The 21,789-nt window shown below is 37.9% G+C and overlaps 1 protein-coding gene across 1 annotated transcript in view; it reads right to left on the bottom strand.

The window, feature by feature from the left end:
- Positions 1 to 21,789, bottom strand: part of MAP3K15 (mitogen-activated protein kinase kinase kinase 15) — a 92,376-nt gene that overhangs the window by 57,415 nt on the left and 13,172 nt on the right. Inside the window, exons 4-6 of the mRNA XM_037157445.2 lie at positions 14,572 to 14,765; positions 9,666 to 9,834; positions 7,714 to 7,820 (exon numbers count right to left, since the gene is read on the bottom strand). Of these exons, the coding sequence (XP_037013340.2) occupies positions 7,714 to 7,820; positions 9,666 to 9,834; positions 14,572 to 14,765 (470 nt within the window). The remainder of the gene's footprint in view (positions 1 to 7,713; positions 7,821 to 9,665; positions 9,835 to 14,571; positions 14,766 to 21,789) is intronic.

The following is a 21,789-nucleotide window of genomic DNA, read 5'->3' as shown; positions in this document are numbered from 1 at the left end:
CAGCTGGATCACCTAACTGGTCTTCTGAGGAACAGAGTGAACAGCCAAAAGAATCCCAGCTTATATGAAGTTTGGAGGCCCAAAATTGTAGAGGACATCTGAAAACACACGGTGAAGAGACTGCACCTGGGACCTAGGCTACTATGGCTCCCGGGCTGGAGCCTGGGCTGCTATATCCCAGGCAGGATATAGGAAGGAGAGTTAGATCACCAGCTCCCTCCTCTACTAGAGCAGGGAGGGCAGCTCAGCACCAGGAAGGACATGTAGCTGGAAATCACTGGGGGGAATAGAGATGGAATGGGAGACACACAGAGAGTATACATCCACCGGGACTGTGGATGCTGGCACCAGAGACATTGGGGTGCTGGGTGACACCAGGAGAAGGGAGGAGTTGGGCCGTGTCAGACCCTGATTCAGACAGTCTCCAGACTGGTTGGAAAGTTGGGCTGTGTGAAAAGCCATGGGCTTGTTAAGAAGAGCAGGTAGCTGCTTTGTTAGAACTCTCCAGCAGTAGCAGCTGGCTCGCCCCACGGGCAATTTGAGCTGCGTGCACCCAGAGACTGAGTGGCTGATTGGAGCCTGGCAGCTTATGTGGGCCCTGGGCCAGAGGCTGGGCAACTGTGAATATTGCAGCCCAGTCCTGGTCCCCATCCTCTCAAAACCATAGGAATGGAGAAAAGTGAAGCCCAGTCCCCCTCTTTCTGTGGCATCCAGGAAAACCAGCAGAACTCACTGAACGGGTTTAAAGTCAGCAGGAGACTTTTTTCCCTTTCATCTCTTTTTTCCTTTTTTTTCTTCTCCCAAGTGAGACAATAAGACATGGAGTTACAAAGGGTACAGAGACAGATCCAAATGGGAAGCACAAGGCTAACCCCCAAAATTGAGAAACTGAGACAAATGTCACTTTGCTATCCCATAAAGCTGGTATTTTATTGTTTATGTGTATTATTTTTTCATTATTTTACCACTTTTAGTTTATTAGTATTTTTTTAAATTTCTCTTCCATATGTTTAGTTTTCCTTGTTTTATTTCTCTGTTTAATTGCATTGTTTGACTGGTTTTCAGTATTCTCTCTTTATTGTATTTTAATTTTCCTTCTTTCACTTCACTCATGTTCCAATAACACACTACTCTTGATCCTGTACTTTCTATTCTGATTATCCAAATCATAATTTCTTGTCATATAATTGTTGTTCCAGTATTACAAATAATTGTTGTTCCATACAATTGTACATAGTACACAGTAACCCTTCCTGATCTTAGCCCACTTCATTTCTGAGCATTATTAATTTTGTGGTTAACTCTATTCTCTCTCACACTACACCTACTTTTTATCCTTTACTCTCACTATATCTCATCGTCTAACCTTGCACAAGTGCTCTATTTTCTGGATTCAGCTCACAATCCTCCTCCCCTCAAACAGGAGTCTTATCTCCCTTTCACCTTTTATAAAAAGTGGCTAGTTGGGTGAAATATCACAGTTAACACTATACTTATCCAAAGAACCTCCTATCTCTTCTCTACTTGCTGGTACTTTAAATCCCATAAAATACTCTTGCTGTCTTAATCCATTTTGCCTACCCCCTGCCACTGATCACATACCAGAATAGGCGGGAGCTGCGAACATCAGCATAACTGCTGGAAGAGAGAAACCACCAACAAAGGAACCACCAAAAGGTAAAAACCCAAGTACAACAAGAGAGCCCACACAAACAGAAAAAAGGGCAAACCTAAAGCATCCAGACAAGATCAAAGAGACCACACCACTGAATCCCATAGAATTCCTACCACAGAAGTTCACCCTACAAAGACAGGTAGCAAAGCAAAACATCAGAAGCGAGGAAACAAAGAGTCACGTAAAATGGGGGGAGTAAAAAAGAACATGCAATCAAAAGGAATGAAAGACTCCCCACTAAAAGAGCTAAATGAAATGGAAGTAAGCAAACTATCAGATATAGAATTGAAAATAGTGGTTATAAAGATGCTCAAGGAACTCACAGACAACTACAAGGAACTGAGTGAGAACCAACAGTATGAAAAAGGAAATAGAAACTATAAACATAAGCCAGGAAGAAATGAATAATAAAATCTTGGAAATAAAAAGCACACCAGAAGGAATTACAAGCAGGCTGGATGAAGCACAGGATCAAATTAGTGAGCTGGAAGACAAGGTAATAAAAAACACCCAGAAAGAGCAAGAAAAGAAAAACAGACTCAAAAAGAATGAGGTGGTAAGAGAACTACAAGACAATATGAAATGTAATAATATCCATGTAATAGGGATACCACCAGAAGGAGAAGAAGAGCAAGGGATAGAAAACCTGTTTGAAAAAGTAATGATGGAAAACTTCCCTAAATTTATGAGAGAAAAAGTCACACAAATCCAGGAAACACAGTTCCAATCCAGAGGAACCCAAAGAGGCCCACTTCAAGACACATCATAATTTTGCCATCATAAAATGCCAAAATTCCAAGACAAAGAAAGAATCTTAAAGGCAGCAAGGGAGAAACAGGAAGTAACATATAAGGGAGCCCTGGTAAGACTAGCATCTGAGTTCTCAATGGAAATGCTCTGAGCCAGAAGGAATTGGCAAGGAATATTCGAAGTAATGAAAAACAAAGGCCTACAACCAAGACTACTCTATCCAGCAAGGCTCTCAAATAAAATGTTAGGTGAAATAAGAAGCTTCCCAGACAAAAGAAGGCTGAAAGAATTCACCTGCACCAAGACAGCTTTGCAAGAGATGCTAAAAGGTCTGCTTTAAGAAAAAGAGTGTGAGAAAGAGGAACACAGATACAAAAAAATGGCAATGAATAAGTACCTATCAATAATAACCTTAAACATAAATGGATTAAATGCTCCAATCAAAAGACACAGAGTAGCTGCATGGATAAGAAATCATGACCCACACATATGCTGCCTACAAGAGACCCACCTCAGAACAAAAGACCTACAATGACTGAAAGTGAAGGGCTGGAAACAAACATTCCATCCTAGCAAATGGACAGGGAAAAGAAGCCGGGGTAGCAATATTCATTTCAGACAAAACAGACTTCAAAAAAAGGGCCATAAAAAGAGACCCAGAAGGTCACTTCATAATACTCAAGAGAAGAATCCACCAAGAAGACAAACATTGTAAATATATATGTACCCAACACAGAAGCACCCAAATACATAGAGAAAATCTTGGAGGACTTCAAGAAAGATATTGACAGCGACACAATTATAGTGGGGGATTTCAACACCCCACTGTCAAAAATGGACAGATCTTCCAAACAAAATATCATCAAAGATACTGTGGCACTGAACAATGTCCTAGATCAAATGCACTTAACTAATATATATATAGAGAGCCTTCCATCCCAAAGAAACAAAATACACATTCTTTTCGAATGCACATGAAACATTTTCAAAGATAGACCGCATGACAGGACACAAAACAAGCCTCAACAAATTCAAGAAAACTGAAGTCACATCAAACATTTTCTCTGACCATGAGGGACTGAGACTAGGAACCAACCTCAAGGAAAAAATTCAAAAACATTCAAACTCATGGAGATTGAACAACATGCTATTAAACAATGAATGTGTCAAGAATGAGGTCAAGGAAGAAATAAAAAAGGTTTTGGAAACAAATAAAAATGAACTCACAACAACCCAAAACTTATGGGACACAGCAAAGGCAGTCCTGGGAAGGAAGTTTATAGCAATACAAGCCTACCTAAAAAAGATAGAAACATTTCAAATAAACAACCTAACACTACACCTACATGAACTGAAGGAATAACAGGAATAACAACAAAGACAGCCCAGTGTAAGTAGAAGAAAGGAAATAACCAAGATCAGAGCAGAATTAAATGACATGAGACTAAAAGCACAATCCTAAGGATCAATAAATCCAGGAGCTGGTTCTTTGAAAAGATAAATAAAACTGACAAGCCTTTAAGCAGGCTCATCAAGAAAAAAAAAAAAAGCCTTGACTGGTGTAGCTTAGTGGATTGAGCATGGGCTGTGAATTAAAGGGTCGCTAGTTCAATTCCCAGTCAGGGCACATGCCTGGGTTGCAGACCAGATCCCCAGTTGGGGCCATGTGAGAGGCAAGCACACATTGATGTTTCTTTCCCTCTCCTTCTCCCTCCCTTCCCCTCTCCCTAAAAGTAAAAAAAAAAAAAAAAAAAAAAAAAACTTAAAAAAAAGAAAAAAAGAGAGAAGACTCAAATAAACACAATCAGAAATGAAAGAGGAGAGATTACAACTGACACCACAGAAATACAAAGGAGTGTAAGAAATTGCTGTGAAGAACTGTATGCCAAGAAATGTGAAAACCGAGGTGAAATGGACACATTTCTAGAAAAATATAATCTTTCAAGAAGAAGAAACAGAAAGCCTGAACAGACCAGTAACAGCTGACAAAATTGAAGCAGTAATCAAAAAACTCCCAACACACAAAAGCCCTGGACTGGATGACTTCACAAGAGAATTCTACAAAGCACTTAAGGAAGAGCTAACCCCTATCCTTCACAGACTATTCCAAAAAATCCAAGAAGACAGAAGACTCCCAAACTCTTTTTATGAATACAGCATCATCCTAACCCCCAAATCAGATAAAGACACAACAAATAAAGAAAACAATAGGCCAATATCGCTGATGAACACAGACACTAAAATCTTCAACAAAATATTGGCAAACCACATCCAGCAATACATTAGAAAGATCATACACCATGACTAAGTGGGATTCATCCCAGGAATGCTGGTACAATATTTGCACATCAATAAACATAATACATCACGTAAAAGCAAAGACAAAAATCACATGATCATATCAATAGATGTGGGAAAAGCATTTGATAAGGTACAGCACCCATTTATGATTAAAACACTCAGCAAAGTGAGAGTAGAGGGATTATTCCTCAACATAATAAAGGCCATTACAAGAGACCTACAGCCAACATCATACTCAATGGGCAAAAACTAAAAACTTTTCCACTAAGATCAGGAACAAGACAAGGCTATCCACTTTCACCACTTCTATTCAACATAGTATTGAAAGTTTTAGCCACAGCAATCAGACACAAAAAGGAAATAAAAGGCATCCAAATTGGAACAGAGGAAACAAAACTGTCATTGTTTGCAGATGACATGGTAGTATACACTGAAAATCCTACAGACTCCACCAAAAAACTGCTTGACCTAATAAATGAATTTGGCAAAACAGCAGGATACAAAGTCAATATTCAGAAATCAAAGGCATTTTTGTATACCAGCAATGAAATATCAGAAACTGAAATCAGAAAAAAATTCCATTTGATATAGCAACAAGAAAAGTGAAATACCTAGGCAAAAACCTAACCAGGGAGGTAAAAGACCTGTACTCAGAAAACTATACAACACTGAAGAAAGAAATTAAGGAAAACACAAACAAATGGAAACATATGCCGTGTTTATGGATCAGAAGAATTAATATCATCAAAATGTCCATAGTACCCAAAGCAATTTATAGATTTGATGCAATGCCTATTAAAGTATCAATGGCATATTTCACAGATATAGAACAAACACTTCAAAAGTTTATACACTTCTTTATAGGGAAAGAAGATCCCTATAGGAGGGATCATAATACCTGATACCAAACTGTATACAAAACCACCGTAATCAAAACAGCCTGGTATGGGCATAAGAACAGACACATGGACCAGTGGAATAGAACAGAGAGCCCAGAAATTAACCCAAGTCTCTATAGTCAATTAATATTTGACAAAGGGGGAAGCAACATAAAATGGAGCAAAAATAGCCTCTTCCATAGATGGTGTTGGGAGAGCTGGACAGCTACTTGCAAAAAAAAAAAAAGACACTTGATCACCAACTTACACCATACACAAAAACAAGGTGGATAAAAGACTTAAACATAAGTTGTCGACACCATAAAAGTCCAAGAAAACATAGGCAGGAAAATCTCAGATATTCCACACAGCAATATTTTCACTGATATGTCCCCTAGAGCAAGGGACATAAAGAAAAGAATAAACAAATGCAATTTCATCAAAATAAAAAGCTTCTGCAGAGCTAAGGAAAACAGCATTAAAATGAAAAGAGAACCAACCGTATGGGAAAACGTATTTGTCAATGATACCTTAGACAAGGGTTTGATCTCCAAATTATGTAAAGAACTCACATGACTCGACTCTAAGACAAGCAACCCAATTAAAAAATGGGCAAAGGACATGAACAGACACTTTTCCAAGGAGGACATACAGAGGGCCCAGACACATATGAAAAGATGCTCAGTATCAATAGCCATCAGAGAGATGCAAATTAAAACCACAATGAGGTATCACTTCACACTGGTGAGAACAGCCATCATAAACAAATCAAGAAACAAGTGTTGGAGAGGATATGGAGAAAAGGAAACCCTAGTGTGCTGTTGGTGGGAATGCAGACTGGTGCAGCCACTCTGGAAAACAGTGTTGAATTTCCTCAGAAAACTAGTAATGGAACTGCCTTTTGACCCAGCAATTCCACTGCTATGATTATATCCTAAGAATCCTGAAACACCAATCCAAAAGAACCTATGCACCACAATGTTCATAGCAGCACAATTTACAATAGCCAAGTGCTGGAAACAACCTAAGTGCCCATCAATAAATGAATGGATTGAAAAACTATGGTACATTCACACAATGGAATTCTACACACCAGAAAGAAAGAAGGAGTTTATACCCTTTGCAACAGCATGGATGGAACTGGACAGCATTATGCTAATAAGTGAAATAAACCAGGCAGTGAGGGACAAATACCATATGATTTCACCTTTAACTGGAACCTAGTCAACAAAACACACAAGCAAGCAAAGTATAGCCAAAGACATTAAAATTGAGAACAGGCTGACAGTAATCAGAGGGGATAATGGGGGGAAAAGGGTGAAGGGTTTACAGGAACAAGTATAAAGAACACATGGACAAAAACAAGGAGATGTATAAACAGGGGAAGGAGGTGGGGATGACTGGGGTGGTGAAGAGGGGTGGGAGAAAAGGCAGAAAACTATAGTTTAACAACAATAAAATTCAAAAGTATTTAATAAAAGAAAAAAAATAAACTGGTCTCCCACAATCTACAAGATACTATCAACTCCTTATTTATGTATACAAGTTCCTTTCAAGACACAGTCCCATCCTCCATGCTGAGCCTCACTGTATTCATTTGCTTCACCTGCAACTTGTGTTCTGTTTACACTGACTGTTCTCTGAAGACACACACTGCACATAAAGAACTCTATGCTCACTCTTCTGTTCTGGCCAAATGGAATGGCCTTTTTACTACCCCCACCCCACACCTTCTCCTGTCCATGAGGTAATTCTTACTAAGTATTCAAATAGCAGCCAAAAATACCCCAGAAAATGACCAATACGAATGACTTCCTCCCTCTGTTATGCTTCCATAGCTCTCTGGACAAACCTCATTAAGACCTGTATCATTCTAAGCTAGTGAGATTTAGCTACATGGCTGACCTCACAGCTAGAATATATGTTCCAAACAAAGTCCCTGAAGACCAAGACCTTGTCCATTTTCATAACCGTGACATTTTCATGCCTTGCCCATTTCATAAACTTGACATTGAACATATTATCTGATTTATATGTAATTTGTGTTGAGTAAATGAAGGAAGCAGAATATAACAGGTGGCATGTTTCAAAACTCATTATCGTCCTTACCTACTCAGTGCAAATGCATAGTGGAATTTAATAGTATGTTGGTCGGTCAAATCACATGTAGGTAGCATCTCCAGTCTTTCTACCAGCTTCACCATTGCATTATAGTCCTGTTGGCAAGAGGTCCCAAGTGAGAAAGAGAGGAAACACAGATCTTCAGAGGATTTTCTGAAAAGTTATAATACAACTAAATACTCAGGCTGTGAGACAGCCTAGGTATTTAAAGTTGAATGTGGCAAACTTTAGTTATCTTCCAAACCCATGGTAACCAAGTTTGGATGGGCACATGGCTACCCAGCTAGAGACTACATTTACTGAAGTTACTTACAGCCCAGCAGTAGAGTTACCACCACCAGCACAGCTGTGGGTTAAAGTAAGCTGGCCATAAATGTACAAGAAGAAATCTTGTAGTCACTCACCACATAAAGAGAAGAAACATCTGAGTCCTTCCTATTTTACCAAAAATAAACAAATCCATCGAAGCCAGGGTTTCTTGGCCTTGGCACTATTGACATTTTAGGGCTGGATTATTCTGTATTATGGGGCACTGTCCTGTACACTGTAGGATGTTAAGCAGTATCCCTGGCCTCTAGCTACTATATGCCAGGAGCACTTCCCTCCCCCCTCCTCTGAGATGTGACAATCAAAAATGTCCCAAGAAAATGCCACATGCCCTTAGTTGAGAACCACTGCATAATTACCTAGGGGAAAATTGCTACCACGTTTGTCTCAGCTGGGTCCCCTATGAGTGGTGCCATTTGCTACCCTTTCAGCCAGGCTTAGAATCACTGCTACTGGCCAACTTGCTGACAGCCAGGCACAGCACAGGACTTCCCGCCAAAATCCCATGCCTGTTTTGTGGCTCTGCACCTGAATGCAATTGCCCAAGGAAAGGGAAGGCTGTGTATTCGAGAAGCTTCTGTCACCTTTGAACCTGAGAGCCCCACCAATGGAAGGTTATAAAAAGAAGAGGTATGTGAAGGGAAGGACAGGAGGAAGCCAGCAGCTTAGAAACAAAGACTTCAAAAAAGGTTATCCCCATTCTCTTGTCCCAGGGGGTGTAATCTAATCATTGTTATAATCCTATTAAAATCAGTTAGATGTATCTGTTTATCACTAGTGGCACAATGGATGCCTCTCTCTTTAAAGACCTGTAGGCAACAATCTTCAATATGGCTTTGAAACTATGCAGATAAGGTACTTTGCCTTTGTACATTACTCCAAAGGGAAGGAAGGCAAGGCATCCTTAGAAATGGCTCAGTATCACTCAACTTGGAGGGAGGACATGCCTGATTTCCTTCATCAGGGTACTATATCCCACAAACCCTGTCTCAGTAACTCTCCAAAAGTCTCTGACACCTGGCTTAGAATAAACATTTTCATTCCCTGGGTCATGGATGTGCACCTGCTACTTCTTTTCTCCATATCACTGATGGGTGATGGTAAACAAAGAAGGAAGTGACAATGGCCTAAAGGAAGCAACACAGTAGACGAGTTAAGAGCAAGGACAAAGTAGGCAGTTGCCTCAGTTTGAACCTTGACTTTACCAACTGCTGTGTGACCTTGGGAAAATCACTTAATTTCTCTGTGCCTCATGTTCTTCATTGTTAAATGGGAATAATCAGAGTATTCACCCCACAGGTTTGTGATGAGGAAGAAATGAATTAAGATTCACGAAGGGCTTAGACCAATGCCTATCTTAAAGTGCATATAAACTGTTAAATTCTGCATTTCTGGTTGTTTTGCTGGAGTGGCCATCTGATAGGACAAAGCCTTCTCCAATATTTATACCACAACAGATATACTACATGACCTGTGACCTAGCCACATAACCAATTTTGGCTATAAAACAGCTGCCTAACCATGTACCTAGTGTAAGAGTAGTTCATATAAGGAATGCCTCATGCCAAGGAAGAAGTCAGTATGTGTTTGCCTCAGAGAAGTATGTTTCATACCTGGGCATCGCGGTAGGACAGCAGTAAATTAATGATGATGTCTGAACTCAGAACTTCAGTATTATCTATGCGGAGTTTGATCCAAGCCAGCTCCTTTGCCAGTTCTTTGTCCTGGTATCTCTCTCTGGCTCTCTGGATATCATTTAACAAAGTTTCTTCATAATAGAAACTGGAGAGGGAAACATAAAAACATCAGGTTGCATCTCCCCGTATCCAGGTCAACTTAAGAAGACCACGGAGTGATCTAAATTTGTTGTCCCCTTTTCAAGTAATTTTTTCATGGAGATTGGGCATTGCCAAGTGGTAGAACTATCAACCCATTAAGTAGCTGAAATGAGTTAAGTATAGAGAGTAAAATTAGGCTCTTCATTTAAAAAACAGAGCACGCTCAATTAAATAAGTCTTTAGAAAAAGAGAACACATAAGAACTGTTACTTTTTAAAAATATATATTTTATTGATTATGTTATTACAGTTGTCCCAGTTTTTCCTCCTTTGTCCTCCTCTGCCTGGTACCCCTATTCCCTCCAACAATTTCCTCCCTTAGTTCATGTCCAGGGGTCATGCATGTAAGTTTTTTAGCTTCTCTATTTCCTGTACTACTACTCTTAACATCCCATCTATTTTGTTCCTACCAATATGTTTCTCAATCCCTGCACCTTTTTCCCCATTATCCCCCTTCCCTTTCACAGCTGATAAACCTCCAAATGATCTCCATATCTATGATTCTGTTTCTGTTTTGCTTGTTTGCTTAGTTTTTTATTTGAATGTATAAAAATTTTAGTGAGAATTCCATTGTTTTAAAGATAAACTGGTTTTATATCTGAACAGACGTATTACTATTTACTAATAGCTTTCACAGCTGTCAGGTAGCCAGAAACTAGTTTTAAAATTCTTACATTACATATACATATTTCATTTACTTTGCTTAGTCCTTTTTTTAGATTCTGTTGTTGATAGTTGTGAGTTTGTGCCCCTTTAATGTTTATAGTTGTGATCTTCTTTTTCCTAAATAAGTCCCTTTAACATTTCATATAATAATGGCTTGGTGATGAACAACTCCTTTAGTTTTATGTTGTCTAGGAAACACGTTATCTGCCCTTCCATTCTAAATGATAGCTTTGATGAATAGAGTAATCTAGGTTGTAGGTCCTTGCTTTGAATACTTTTTGCTACTTCCTTCTAGCCTGCAAAGTTTGAGAAATCAGCTAACAGTCTTATGGGAACTCCTTTGTAGGTAACTCTCTGCTTTTTCTCTACCTAATTTTAAGATTATCTCTCTGACTTTTGGCATTTTAATTATGATGTGTCTTGGTGTGGTCCTCTTTGGGTCCAACTTGTTTGGAACTCTCTGTGCTTCCTGGACTTACATATCTATTTCCTTTACCAAATTAGGGAGGTTTTCTTTTATTATTTTTTCAAATACGTTTTCAACTTCTTGCTCTTTCTCTTCTCCTTCTGGCATCCCTCTGATTCAGATGTTGGTACAGTTGGAGATGTCCCAGAGGTTCCTAAGCTTCTCCTTGTTTTTTTTTTAATTCTTTTTTCTTCTTGCTGTTCTGGTTGAATGCTTATTTCTTCCTTACATTCCCAATCATTGATCTGACCCTGGCTTTCATCCCCTTCACTGTTGGTTCCCTGTAGAATTTTCTTTATTTCACTTAGCATAACCTTCATTTCTGCCTGGGTCTTTTTAATTTTGTTGCCATATTTAACGAGTTCTATGAGCATCCTCTTTGAACTCTGCATCACAGTGTTTTAAACTCTGCATCTGCTAAGTGATCTGATAGATTGCTTATCTCCATTTTGATTAGTTCTGTTTCTAGAGTTTTGTTCTTTTCTTTCATTTGGACCATATTTCTTTGTCTCCTCAATTTGGAAGCCACCCCACGTTTGCTTCTGTGTATCAGGTAGAGCTTATTTGACTCCCTGTCTTAGCAGCATGGCCTATTATGAAAAAGGCACCTGTAAATTGTGGGGTGAAGCCTTAGGTAATCACCAGGGTGGAGCAACCTGCTTCACTGCTTTGTGGCTCTGTATTAGGGGAAGGCTTGGAGAGGGGACAATGCCACTGCCTAGTTTCTGGAGGTTTGCCTGGCAGTTGGCCTCTGCGACTGGCACCCTTCTAGCAGTTACCCTGGTGCCGAATCCCAGAGGGGATGGCTTTTCATACACTTTAAGTCTATGTGGGCTCTTTAAGCAGAGTCTCCTAAAGATCCAGCAGTTTCCTCTGCTGCTGCAAACCCCACTGGTTTTTACAGCTGGAAGTTAGCGGGCTTTATGTTCCTAATGCTGAAACCCTGGGATATGTGGTCTAGCCCAGGGCTGGGATCACTTGCTCTCAAGGTATCCCTCCTGATTTTTACCTACCACATGTGAATGTGTGACTGCCTGTTCTACTGCTACCATCTCTCTGTGCTACACTGCATCTCTGCCCCTCCTACCCATCTGGATGAATGTGGCTTCTTTAAATCTTGATTGTCGTACTTCCATACAGCTCCATTTTCTGGCAGTTCTGAGTGTTATTTGTTTTGATATCTAGGTGTAATTCTTTCTGTGAGTGCGTGAGAAGGCAAAGTGTGTTTATCTATGCCTCCATCTTGACTGGAAGTCCATAGCTAGCCAAAACTATTACTTTTAATAAGTATAAAACTATGGCAAATAAGTGTGTATATAATACACAGCCTGGTCCAATCCCGACAATAAGTCTTAAACATTTAAAGAAGGAAGTGATGCTCCACAGTAAGCACTATGATATAAAGATATCAGTGCATTGCTTTAATCTTTTATTTCCTTATTTGTCTATTGCTTATCACCCCAATGATAAGCAAATTAGCAGATTATACCAGTGTTTAAAATTCTTTTATTGAGCCCTGGCTGGTGTGGCTCAGTGGGTTGAGTGCTGGCTTGTGAACCAAAGGGTTGCCGGTTTGATTCCCAGTCTAGGGCACATGTCTGGGTTGTGGGCCAAGTCCCCAGTATGGGATGCATGAGAGGTAACCACACATTGATATTTCTCTCCCTCTCTTTCTCCCCTCCCACCTTTCCTTCTTTCTAAAAATAAATAAATACAATCTTTAAAAAATTCTATTATTGGGCATAAAATTCTATTATTAATCTAATGAGTCATTAACTGGGATGACAGCCATCATTCATTTGGTGAACTACAAAGGCATCAAAGTTATTAGGGGGTCATTAGTTTAGCCTGACAAATAAAAAGTTATACTTTGGTTTTGTTTTCCAGGGTAATTCTGAAAAATAGTTTTAATAAACTAAGAAACCTAGTAAGAACAGTAACTTTTAAGTAAATAAACAAAACCCTAAATTGAGTATGGCTTGAGGACATCATATGTGTAATAAGCACGCAGCCACTTCTGCCTCTGCCAACCAGGGAAGATGTTACTAATTAGTGTGAACTTGGAAATGGCTTCTAATCCCCTTTTATCACAGGGCTCCAGGTAGCCTTTATCAATTAAGAGTTGGCACTTGAGCTAACAACTCTGCCATCTTCATTATGGATGTTTGTAAATCATTAAGCACCATTTACCCTCTCACTAACCATTGTCAGGTATCTGCCAACTCAAGGGGTGGAATCAACCAACAGATACTTCAAGTCCTTTAAAATTAAACCAATTCATAAGAGTTGTTTTCCTTCTGATACATATACACACTGAATAAGAAACAAACTTGAGTCCACTTCCGGAAAATACCTTGCTTATCTGGCTGATTCAAGCTAGACTATCCCCTTGTAAGATCTGAGAAGATGATACTAGACTTTTTTCCTACACTTTTCCTTACTAAAATATTCATTTAGTAAGATGGTAGATAGCAAGGTGAGATTAAATGAGGTTTTCCAGGAATGTGCCACAAGAGTTCCCCATTTATTTTCTATGTTGGCATGTGGTCACAGATGTCTGGTTTTTCAGTCTTCTTTTCCCATAAAGTCTGTAGAAGAAACTTTGTGTCCAGAGAAGTGGTGATGGGGTGGAAAAAGAGAATGGACTGTTAACTAGAGTGTACCTCACACCAATACTACACAAGTTACACTCCACAGTTCAGGGAATCATGATCTGAGCCAAAGTGGGACATATAGTCCTTTACATTTCAAGTCAATTCAGCCAGTTCTTTGCATTTTTACTTGTTTTAGAAGGACAAATCCTTCTCCTTATGACATAACTTACAGAAGTAAATCCTTTAAATTGGCTACAAGTGAAATAAGTGGGTCCTTTGGTTAAGTAAAATCATTTTTCTGCCTTTAAATTTTGGAATAAGAACATTTTAAGGCATAGTTTCTTAAGTACTGAGGAACAAAGAGGTTAGCTGACTTTACAAGGATACACAGAAAGGAATTGCTTGAGCTAGGATTCAAACCCAAACCTGCCCACTTCTGAATCAGTATTCTTCACCTATCCAACATCAATCTACAAAGAACATGTCACAGGACATCCTGAGGTCAGGTTGGCTTCAGCTAGACTCCCTGCATCCAACCTATGCACAAAAACTTATGGCCAGAATGACCATTCTGAGGCAGCTTTAAAACCTCAATAACTGAATGTAGTGTGGAGGGGGGGAATCATCTTCAGAAATGATCTTAAAACACTGACTCTCAGAATATTAAGAAAAATCCTTTATATGAGAGATGATTATAGAGAAGTTGTGAAGATCACACAGAGAGTTGAGGACAGACACAGAGTCAATCCTGACCTCCTATCTCCAGTTTTATTCTCTTTTGGCTCTACCTCAATGGTCCAACTCAGTGTAGGAAACAATAGATTTCAGGATGACTTAAAATGATTGCCAGGATTCCCCATTCTCTTGACACTATGGTCTTTTCAGGGCACATCCATAACTGTGAAAGAAAGATTGTGACCAAGCTCCCAGGGTTGTTGATGGCTGAGGGGAATTACCATGAGGTCATGTGGATGTCCTTGAGGAGGCTGCTGAACCTGTCCAACAGAGGCATGCACAGGGAACCTGTGATGGTGACCAAGTCAGGCTGCTCGTACTCTAAGGAAAGCCTCTGGCAGTCACTCTGGTCACAAATGAGATCAGTACATTGTTTAACGATGTATGAGACGATATAATAATTTCCAGTATATTCCTGGAAAAAAAAACAAAGAGGTTTCACAAAATTACAAACTTTTAATTACTACCCCTTCACTAAGTTTTAAAGAATTTATATAGCATCATAAATAATTCATCTGTTCTTATATTTAAATTTTAAAACTAGTGGAGTTATCTAGGAATTTTTGCATAATATCAACATATCTTGGGAAACACACTTTTGCCAAGAATAAAAATTCAAATAAGGGATACTACCTATTCAAAGTTAAATTCATTAATCTCAGAGAAAACTATGCAAATGCCACGATCTCATATGAAACAGAAGCCTTGGGAAAACTTACAACATTGGGGAACTATTTACAAATACATCTGTGACATACATTTGTTCTTCTATTTGAAATTGGTTGAGTTTATGGCAAAAAAAAAAAAAGCCTTCACATTTCAGACTAAGAGGGAGAAAGAGATATGTGGATCAGTGAAGTCTAGAAGGTAAAACATCTGAAAAACTGAAGGTTGTTATTTTCAAAAAGCTAGGGCTACACTAGGGGTATGAGGAGCTCCTTAGATCCTCTCCCCAGAGAAAAAAATCGTAACTAGTTAACAATTATTTTTTAAAAACATTTAAAAAGTCACTATAAATTGTCTTGAAGAACACACTCCAAATGGAGAAACATTTATTCAAGCAAATTTACTTGGTAAGAACAATGAGAGTCTAGCATTTGAGTTATCTGCTCTTCCTCTACCCTCCAGCCCGAAGTGACAGAAGCTCTACTCTGGGTAGGGACAGACAAGAATATGGGGCTCCCTCTCACCCCTAATCTTCACTCTAGGATGATAACAGCATTTTCATTCACTATAGCCCTGTGTTATAGAAGCTCTCTTCCAGGCAAGTGTGGTCAAGAGGACCAGGGTTTCTTTTCTCTACCCAGTTCCCACTTGTAGGGAAGAAACTCTACCACAGAAACAAATAGAAAAAAATTAGAAATGGTAAACAAAAAGGTTAATATAACAAACTCTGTCAATATATACTAATTTTCCTTTCTTCTCTCAGCTTCTTTAAATAATACAACATTGTAAAAAGTAATAATAACAAAAGTACAAAACTAAATAACCCTGAACCTCCACTACAAGTAGGCAAATTGAAGGTCCAAGAATCCTATCTATTTGGACAGAATTCTTACACATCCTAATACTATTTCCAAAACAAACATTTCTGCTGCAATTTTGTTTATAATCTTCCCTTTAGAAAACCTATTCTTTCCAAATAGCAAAAAAGCAAACTTTGGTTCAGTCCTCCTCAAATCCTAAATAATGAGGTGTGACAAAGTAGATTTTGACAAATACATACACGCTCTGTGCTATCACAAACTGTGACTGAGGTGGGCAGAGCAGCAGCAGCAGAGGCTGATGAAGGCCTGTCCACAGCTGACAGGGCATCTGATCCTTTGAGCAAATATTTAGCCATAGAGCAAAATGAGTAGAACAAGAGGGAATACATGAACTCTCAAAGCAACTGAGCAAATTTAATGAATAGGACTGAGGAGACAGCAGGAATCTGGAGTCTTGAGAAAGTAAAAATAGTCCTTTGAGACAAAGTATATAAAACTTCAAGAAATTTTACAAAAAGAAACGGGAGGTAATAACTACAATCATAAAAATAACTACATTCATTGCTTAAAAAAGCAATTCATAAACTTCCCAATGAAAGCACAAGCTCTTGAATGTTGTACTTTTGTTTTTACAAAGAAGAAAAGGCCCAAACACCCTCAAATGATGGCACACATTCAGACTTTTGTTTGTGGGGAGACCAGAAATTAGAAAGAAAAACCACTGATTAGCATAATACATGTTCAATAGTGAACCAGGCTTGGATATTTGTAATTGTTACATTTATAAATGAAAACATCTCAATAATCAAGCTCATTAAAACAAATTTTACAAAGGCGGCTCACTTTCCTATATATAGGCACATAAGAAACAGTATGCTAGGCACAACAGTATGTAAACCCTTATTCCGAACACTCTTCCAGTATTTCCAAAATATGATTCTGATAAAGTGAGGTCAGAGAGCAAAGGCCACTGGTCTCTGACACTGTGAAGTTAGGGAAGGGTGGAATCTGTCCTTAAGTTTTCAGTTCCTAACTTAGCGACTGACATTTCCAGAAATTCTACCATCTACAATTTCACCACCATGAACAGATTGTCCTATATCATTACTAGATTAAATAATAAGTGTTTTTAAAAAGTTATTATCATAAAAGTTTGATTATACAGTATCAAATGCCATAATTTTTAATGCCTGCCTAACATACCATCTGGTAAAACTTATATATATATATATATATATATATATATATATATATATATATATATATATTTGAGAGAGAGAGAGAGATTATATAATATACTTTATATATGAAATATAGCACACTTTATATATAAAATGTATATACTTTAGGCCCTGGCTGGTGTAGCTCAGTGGACTGAGTGCTGGCCTGCGAACCAGAGTATCGCGGTTCGATTCCCAGTCAGGGCACATGCCTGGGTTGCAGGCCAGTTCCCAGCAGGGGACACATGAGAGGCAACCATACATTGCTATTTCTCTCCCTACCTCCTTCCCTTCCCCTCTAAAGATATATAAATAAAATCTTTAAAAAATAAATAAAATAAAATTTATATACTTTATATTATATATACATCTATAGTACTATATATAATATAGTACTACATATAATATAGTACTACATATAGCATATAGTACTACATATAGTATTATAATATAGTACTACATAGTACTATACGTATATACATCTATATCATATTATATATATCATGCATTATGCATCATATATTATATATTATGTATAGTATAGTACTGTGTATAGAATATATATTATAATGCATATAATATATTATACATATAATATAGCACTATATAATCTATAGCTAGTATATGTCATGCTATATAGTGTGTGTGTATATATATATAAAGTGTACTTAGCCATTTTCCTATTGTTTAACTTTGTTTTAAATTTTTTCTTACTATACATTGAAATAAGCGTTTTTGCATATGGCATCTTTATAATGTGGTATTTTCCTAAGAGAAGCTTTCCAGGACAGAAATTACTAGACCAAGTTCAAGGCTTTTGATATGTGTGGCCAAGCTGCAGTAAAAAAAAAGATGGAGCAACTCGCACTCCCACTGTTAACGTACAAAGGCATTTTAATTTACTCATCCTCTCAGCAGAGCTTGGTAGTGTTTCTTTTTTTCACATTTGTTAAGTTAGGTGGAAAATAAATACCTTATGAATATTGAAATAGGCAGTTAATATCATTCCAGCCCAGGCACAGCAAGATGGTGGAAAATTTGAATGGCCAAGGATTGAATTCCAACTCCATTCCATACTAGATGGATGACCCAGGAAAATGTACTTATCTACCTAAACTTCAGTTTTCTCATCCTTAAAATGGGGGCAATAATACTGTCAAATTTGTTAGGTGATAAAGGCTTAAATATGGCCCTGATACATGGTAGGCACACAATAAATATTAGCTATGTTCAGACCAGACCTGGAGTTCTGAATCAAGAGTTCATTAATTCTTGGGATTCTGTGGACTTCAATGAGAAGAAAAGTTATATCTTTGTCATCATTTGCCTTTCATTGAAATGTAGCCTTGTCTTTAATTAGAAATGTAGAGCCTTGGCTGGTGTGGCTCAGTGGATTGAGTGCCAGCCTGCAAACCAAAGGGTCGCTGGTTCAATTCCCAGTCAGGGCACATGCCTGGGTTGTGGGCCATGTCCCCAGTCAGGGGGCACGTGAGAGGCAACCACACATTGATACTTCTCTCCCTCCCTTCCTTTCTGTCTTAAAAAATAAATAAAAAATTAAAATACGTGTTTGTTTAAAAAAAGAAATATACATAACACACCCTAGTCTTAGCGGTGCCTGGGACTTTGTCACTAACAGAAATTATAGTTTTTCATATCACATTACAGTTCCTGCAGAGATCTCAAAATAACTGTTATACCTATCACTACTCCAAAATTATGATAGATTTTAGACCTGATGTATCTTTGATATTCTTATTTGAGACATTAATAAAGAAGCACATAAATTATAATATATACCTTTAAAAATATTTTGATAACTATGTTATCAGTGTAATTGGTCTCTTTTGTAGTCCTTTATATTTATTTAAACATTTTAAGGTATATTCTGAGAAGGGGTCCATAGGCACCTCCAGACCAATAAAGGAGTCCCATGGTCCCCTCGAAATCTAAGAGTTCTTCCTCTGGATTCTTAAGCAGATTTGTCCCATAAAACATCCTACCTCCAGCCTTAAAATATCAGTTTCTTTTGTGGGCTTCACATATAAAGATTTCCATCCACAACAGTTGCCTGCATTCTCCAGCATAGCCCGGGAGAGCAGATTGTGTCAGGGTCTCAACCTAATTTTCCAGTGGGTTCAATCATGGCCACTAACCAAGGATGCTTAGGACTTGCCCCTGAGCTGGCTCCTATGCAACATCAAGGGTCCAGGAAGGCCAGGGCAGGTAACCTACCACACCAGCACATATTTTTCTTTATGGCTAGCAGAAGGTAACAAAGTTGGTCAATAACAACACAAATTTTATAAATTAATTCTTTGGAACAAGTAAAATATGTAAGAATTTATCCCAACAGACTTCATAATGAAACTTTCAGCTTGACCTTTCAGAAAAAAAATTTTATAATAATACAATCATGTAATCAGTCAGCAAGTGGCCTACTCAGAAGACAGGAAAACATCTAAGCCAGATGGAACATGGTTTTACACTACCTAAGGGAAACTGATTGCTGAGCACTTATGAATAATATAGACATTGATTGCTGCAGAATGTGGAACCATGGAGCTTGTATCTTACAATGCAAAAGGGTTGCAAATCATTAGTGAAAACAGAAAGTAAAAAAGCACAGAAAATTGATCCCAAGAGAACTTAGGGAGCTAATGAACAATAATTTTTTAAAAATTATTTAACATGACTATGTATGACAAAGTCAATTTACTAAGAAAGAAAATTCAAATGGGGTGCTGCACTAAAAAATGATTACAAGGTTTAAGCTTAATAGATATAAATCTCTAGTCAATTAAAGGACAGTTTTTAAAATCAGCACACATGCAATTAGGGAAATACATTTTTAACAAAGATCAAGCAAATACCACATTACAATGCTACTTTTCTGTATTTATTTGGTCATAAAAGGAACAAATATACAAAAGGTAAATAACAATTTCAACTGGATAACTGGGCTATTTTGCCACTTAAAGGTAAATGAAGATATTCTTGTTGAAGACATGCCATGTAGTGCCAACCGAGCTACTGCAATCATCCATCTGCTTTGTTCAAACAACCCAGTGGCTATCATAAAGACAGAATTATTTCAGGGCTGGCATGAATCTCAGTAATTACCTGATTAATCTCATTTTATAGAGGAGGTAAAAACTGAGATGCAGCAAGATTTACTAACTGGCCCACAGAAAACCATAGAGCCAAGGAAATATGATGTCCTCCTCCCTCCTTCTCAGGATTCTTGTCACTGCCATTCCAGCTTAATTCTGAAATATCCTTAACTAAAGAATAAAGTCATGAACAAAAAACAAAATACCCAAAACATGAGTGAATTGTGACTATTACGGTATGTAAATTACATATCGATGTAAAGGAAATGAATGGGTATCACAGTATACCAAAGACTTATTGAATTGGCAACAGAAATTAAATATTTATATTTTGGTTCTGACATTGGCCCTGTGAAATGTGACATTACTCCTGTGACAATCAAAAGGTACAGAGAAAAGTTTTGTGGTTCATACTTCCAGGGTACACCAAAAGGCATGTAGGGAAAAAAAACCATAAAAACCACTTGAACAAAAAATTTAAGATGAGATAAAAAAATTTTTTTAAATAGCTACACTAATGAAATGAATATTCAAAAGGCACATTTTTTACATAAGTTGTATTCTATGTATAAAATAAAATTCTCCCTGGCTGGTGTAGCTCAGTGGATTGAGCGGGGGCCTGCGAACCAAAAGATCGAGGTTCAATTCCTCATCAGGGCACATGCCTGGGTTGCAGGCCAGTTCCCAGCAGGGGACTCACAAGAGGCAACCATACATTGATATTTCTCTCCTTCTCTCCTTCCCTTCCCTTCTAAAGATAAATAAATAAATTTAAAAAATAAAATAAAATTCTCCATCTACTATGGGATATAGCCTTCTTGTTTGAAATCGGGCCTTCATTATTAAAAGTGGTAGAAATTCTGATTCTGAACTCAGAAAACCCAAAAGATAAAGAAAGAAGAAATTTAACTGTCCTTTCACCAAAGTGTCCCTAAGCAATCTATATCATCTTTGATCATTCTTGATCTCAAGCCATAGCAAACTGAAGAAGGCAGGTAAGAAGGACCAGGATATACTGTTACTCTCAACTCCGGGCCTAATTGTGGTTGTTAAACCAGGCAAAAGACTTCCAGTATTACAGACAATGCACCCAATATTGCCAATGTCTGTTTCTCAAAGGATTTCCAATTCATTAGGATAACACAGATAGCTATTTTGATTGGAACAATGAGTTCATATTAAATTTCATTGGCTTTCCAGAAAAAAATAATCACCTGGTCCAAGGATCAGAGAACCACATTAGCTTTTTAATAAGGTGTTTTTTAATAATATCCTAGCTTGGAAATTTAACTCTCCTTTTTAAAAACCATGAACTCTGGCTTTAGGACACGACAAATGAAAATAAGGACTAATATACTTAAAACAATTCCTTCTACAAGTATTGGGTGGAATATCTCATCTTCTAGTAATTTCCCTTGGGGAAAGGACAGGTATTATGTCCCTATGTTTCCTCTCTGGCAAGATAATCACCCACCGATTTAGTGGAAAAAGTTTCCTGTGCTTCCTAGCCTTGGAGATACATTCATTAGTCTTGGGCCACATATGACTTATGTATTTCTCAAATCAATTGATTACAATGTGGTGGATACTCAGGCACACACTCAGATCCCCCTTCAAAT

This window comes from Artibeus jamaicensis, unplaced genomic scaffold (genome assembly GCF_021234435.1).
Source record: "Artibeus jamaicensis isolate MK-2021 breed Jamaican fruit bat unplaced genomic scaffold, CSHL_Jam_final scaffold_1283, whole genome shotgun sequence".
Classification (NCBI taxonomy): Eukaryota; Metazoa; Chordata; class Mammalia; order Chiroptera; family Phyllostomidae; genus Artibeus; species Artibeus jamaicensis.
The sequence above is the reverse complement of the archived record's forward strand: the minus strand, read 5'-3'. Positions and strand labels throughout refer to the sequence as shown.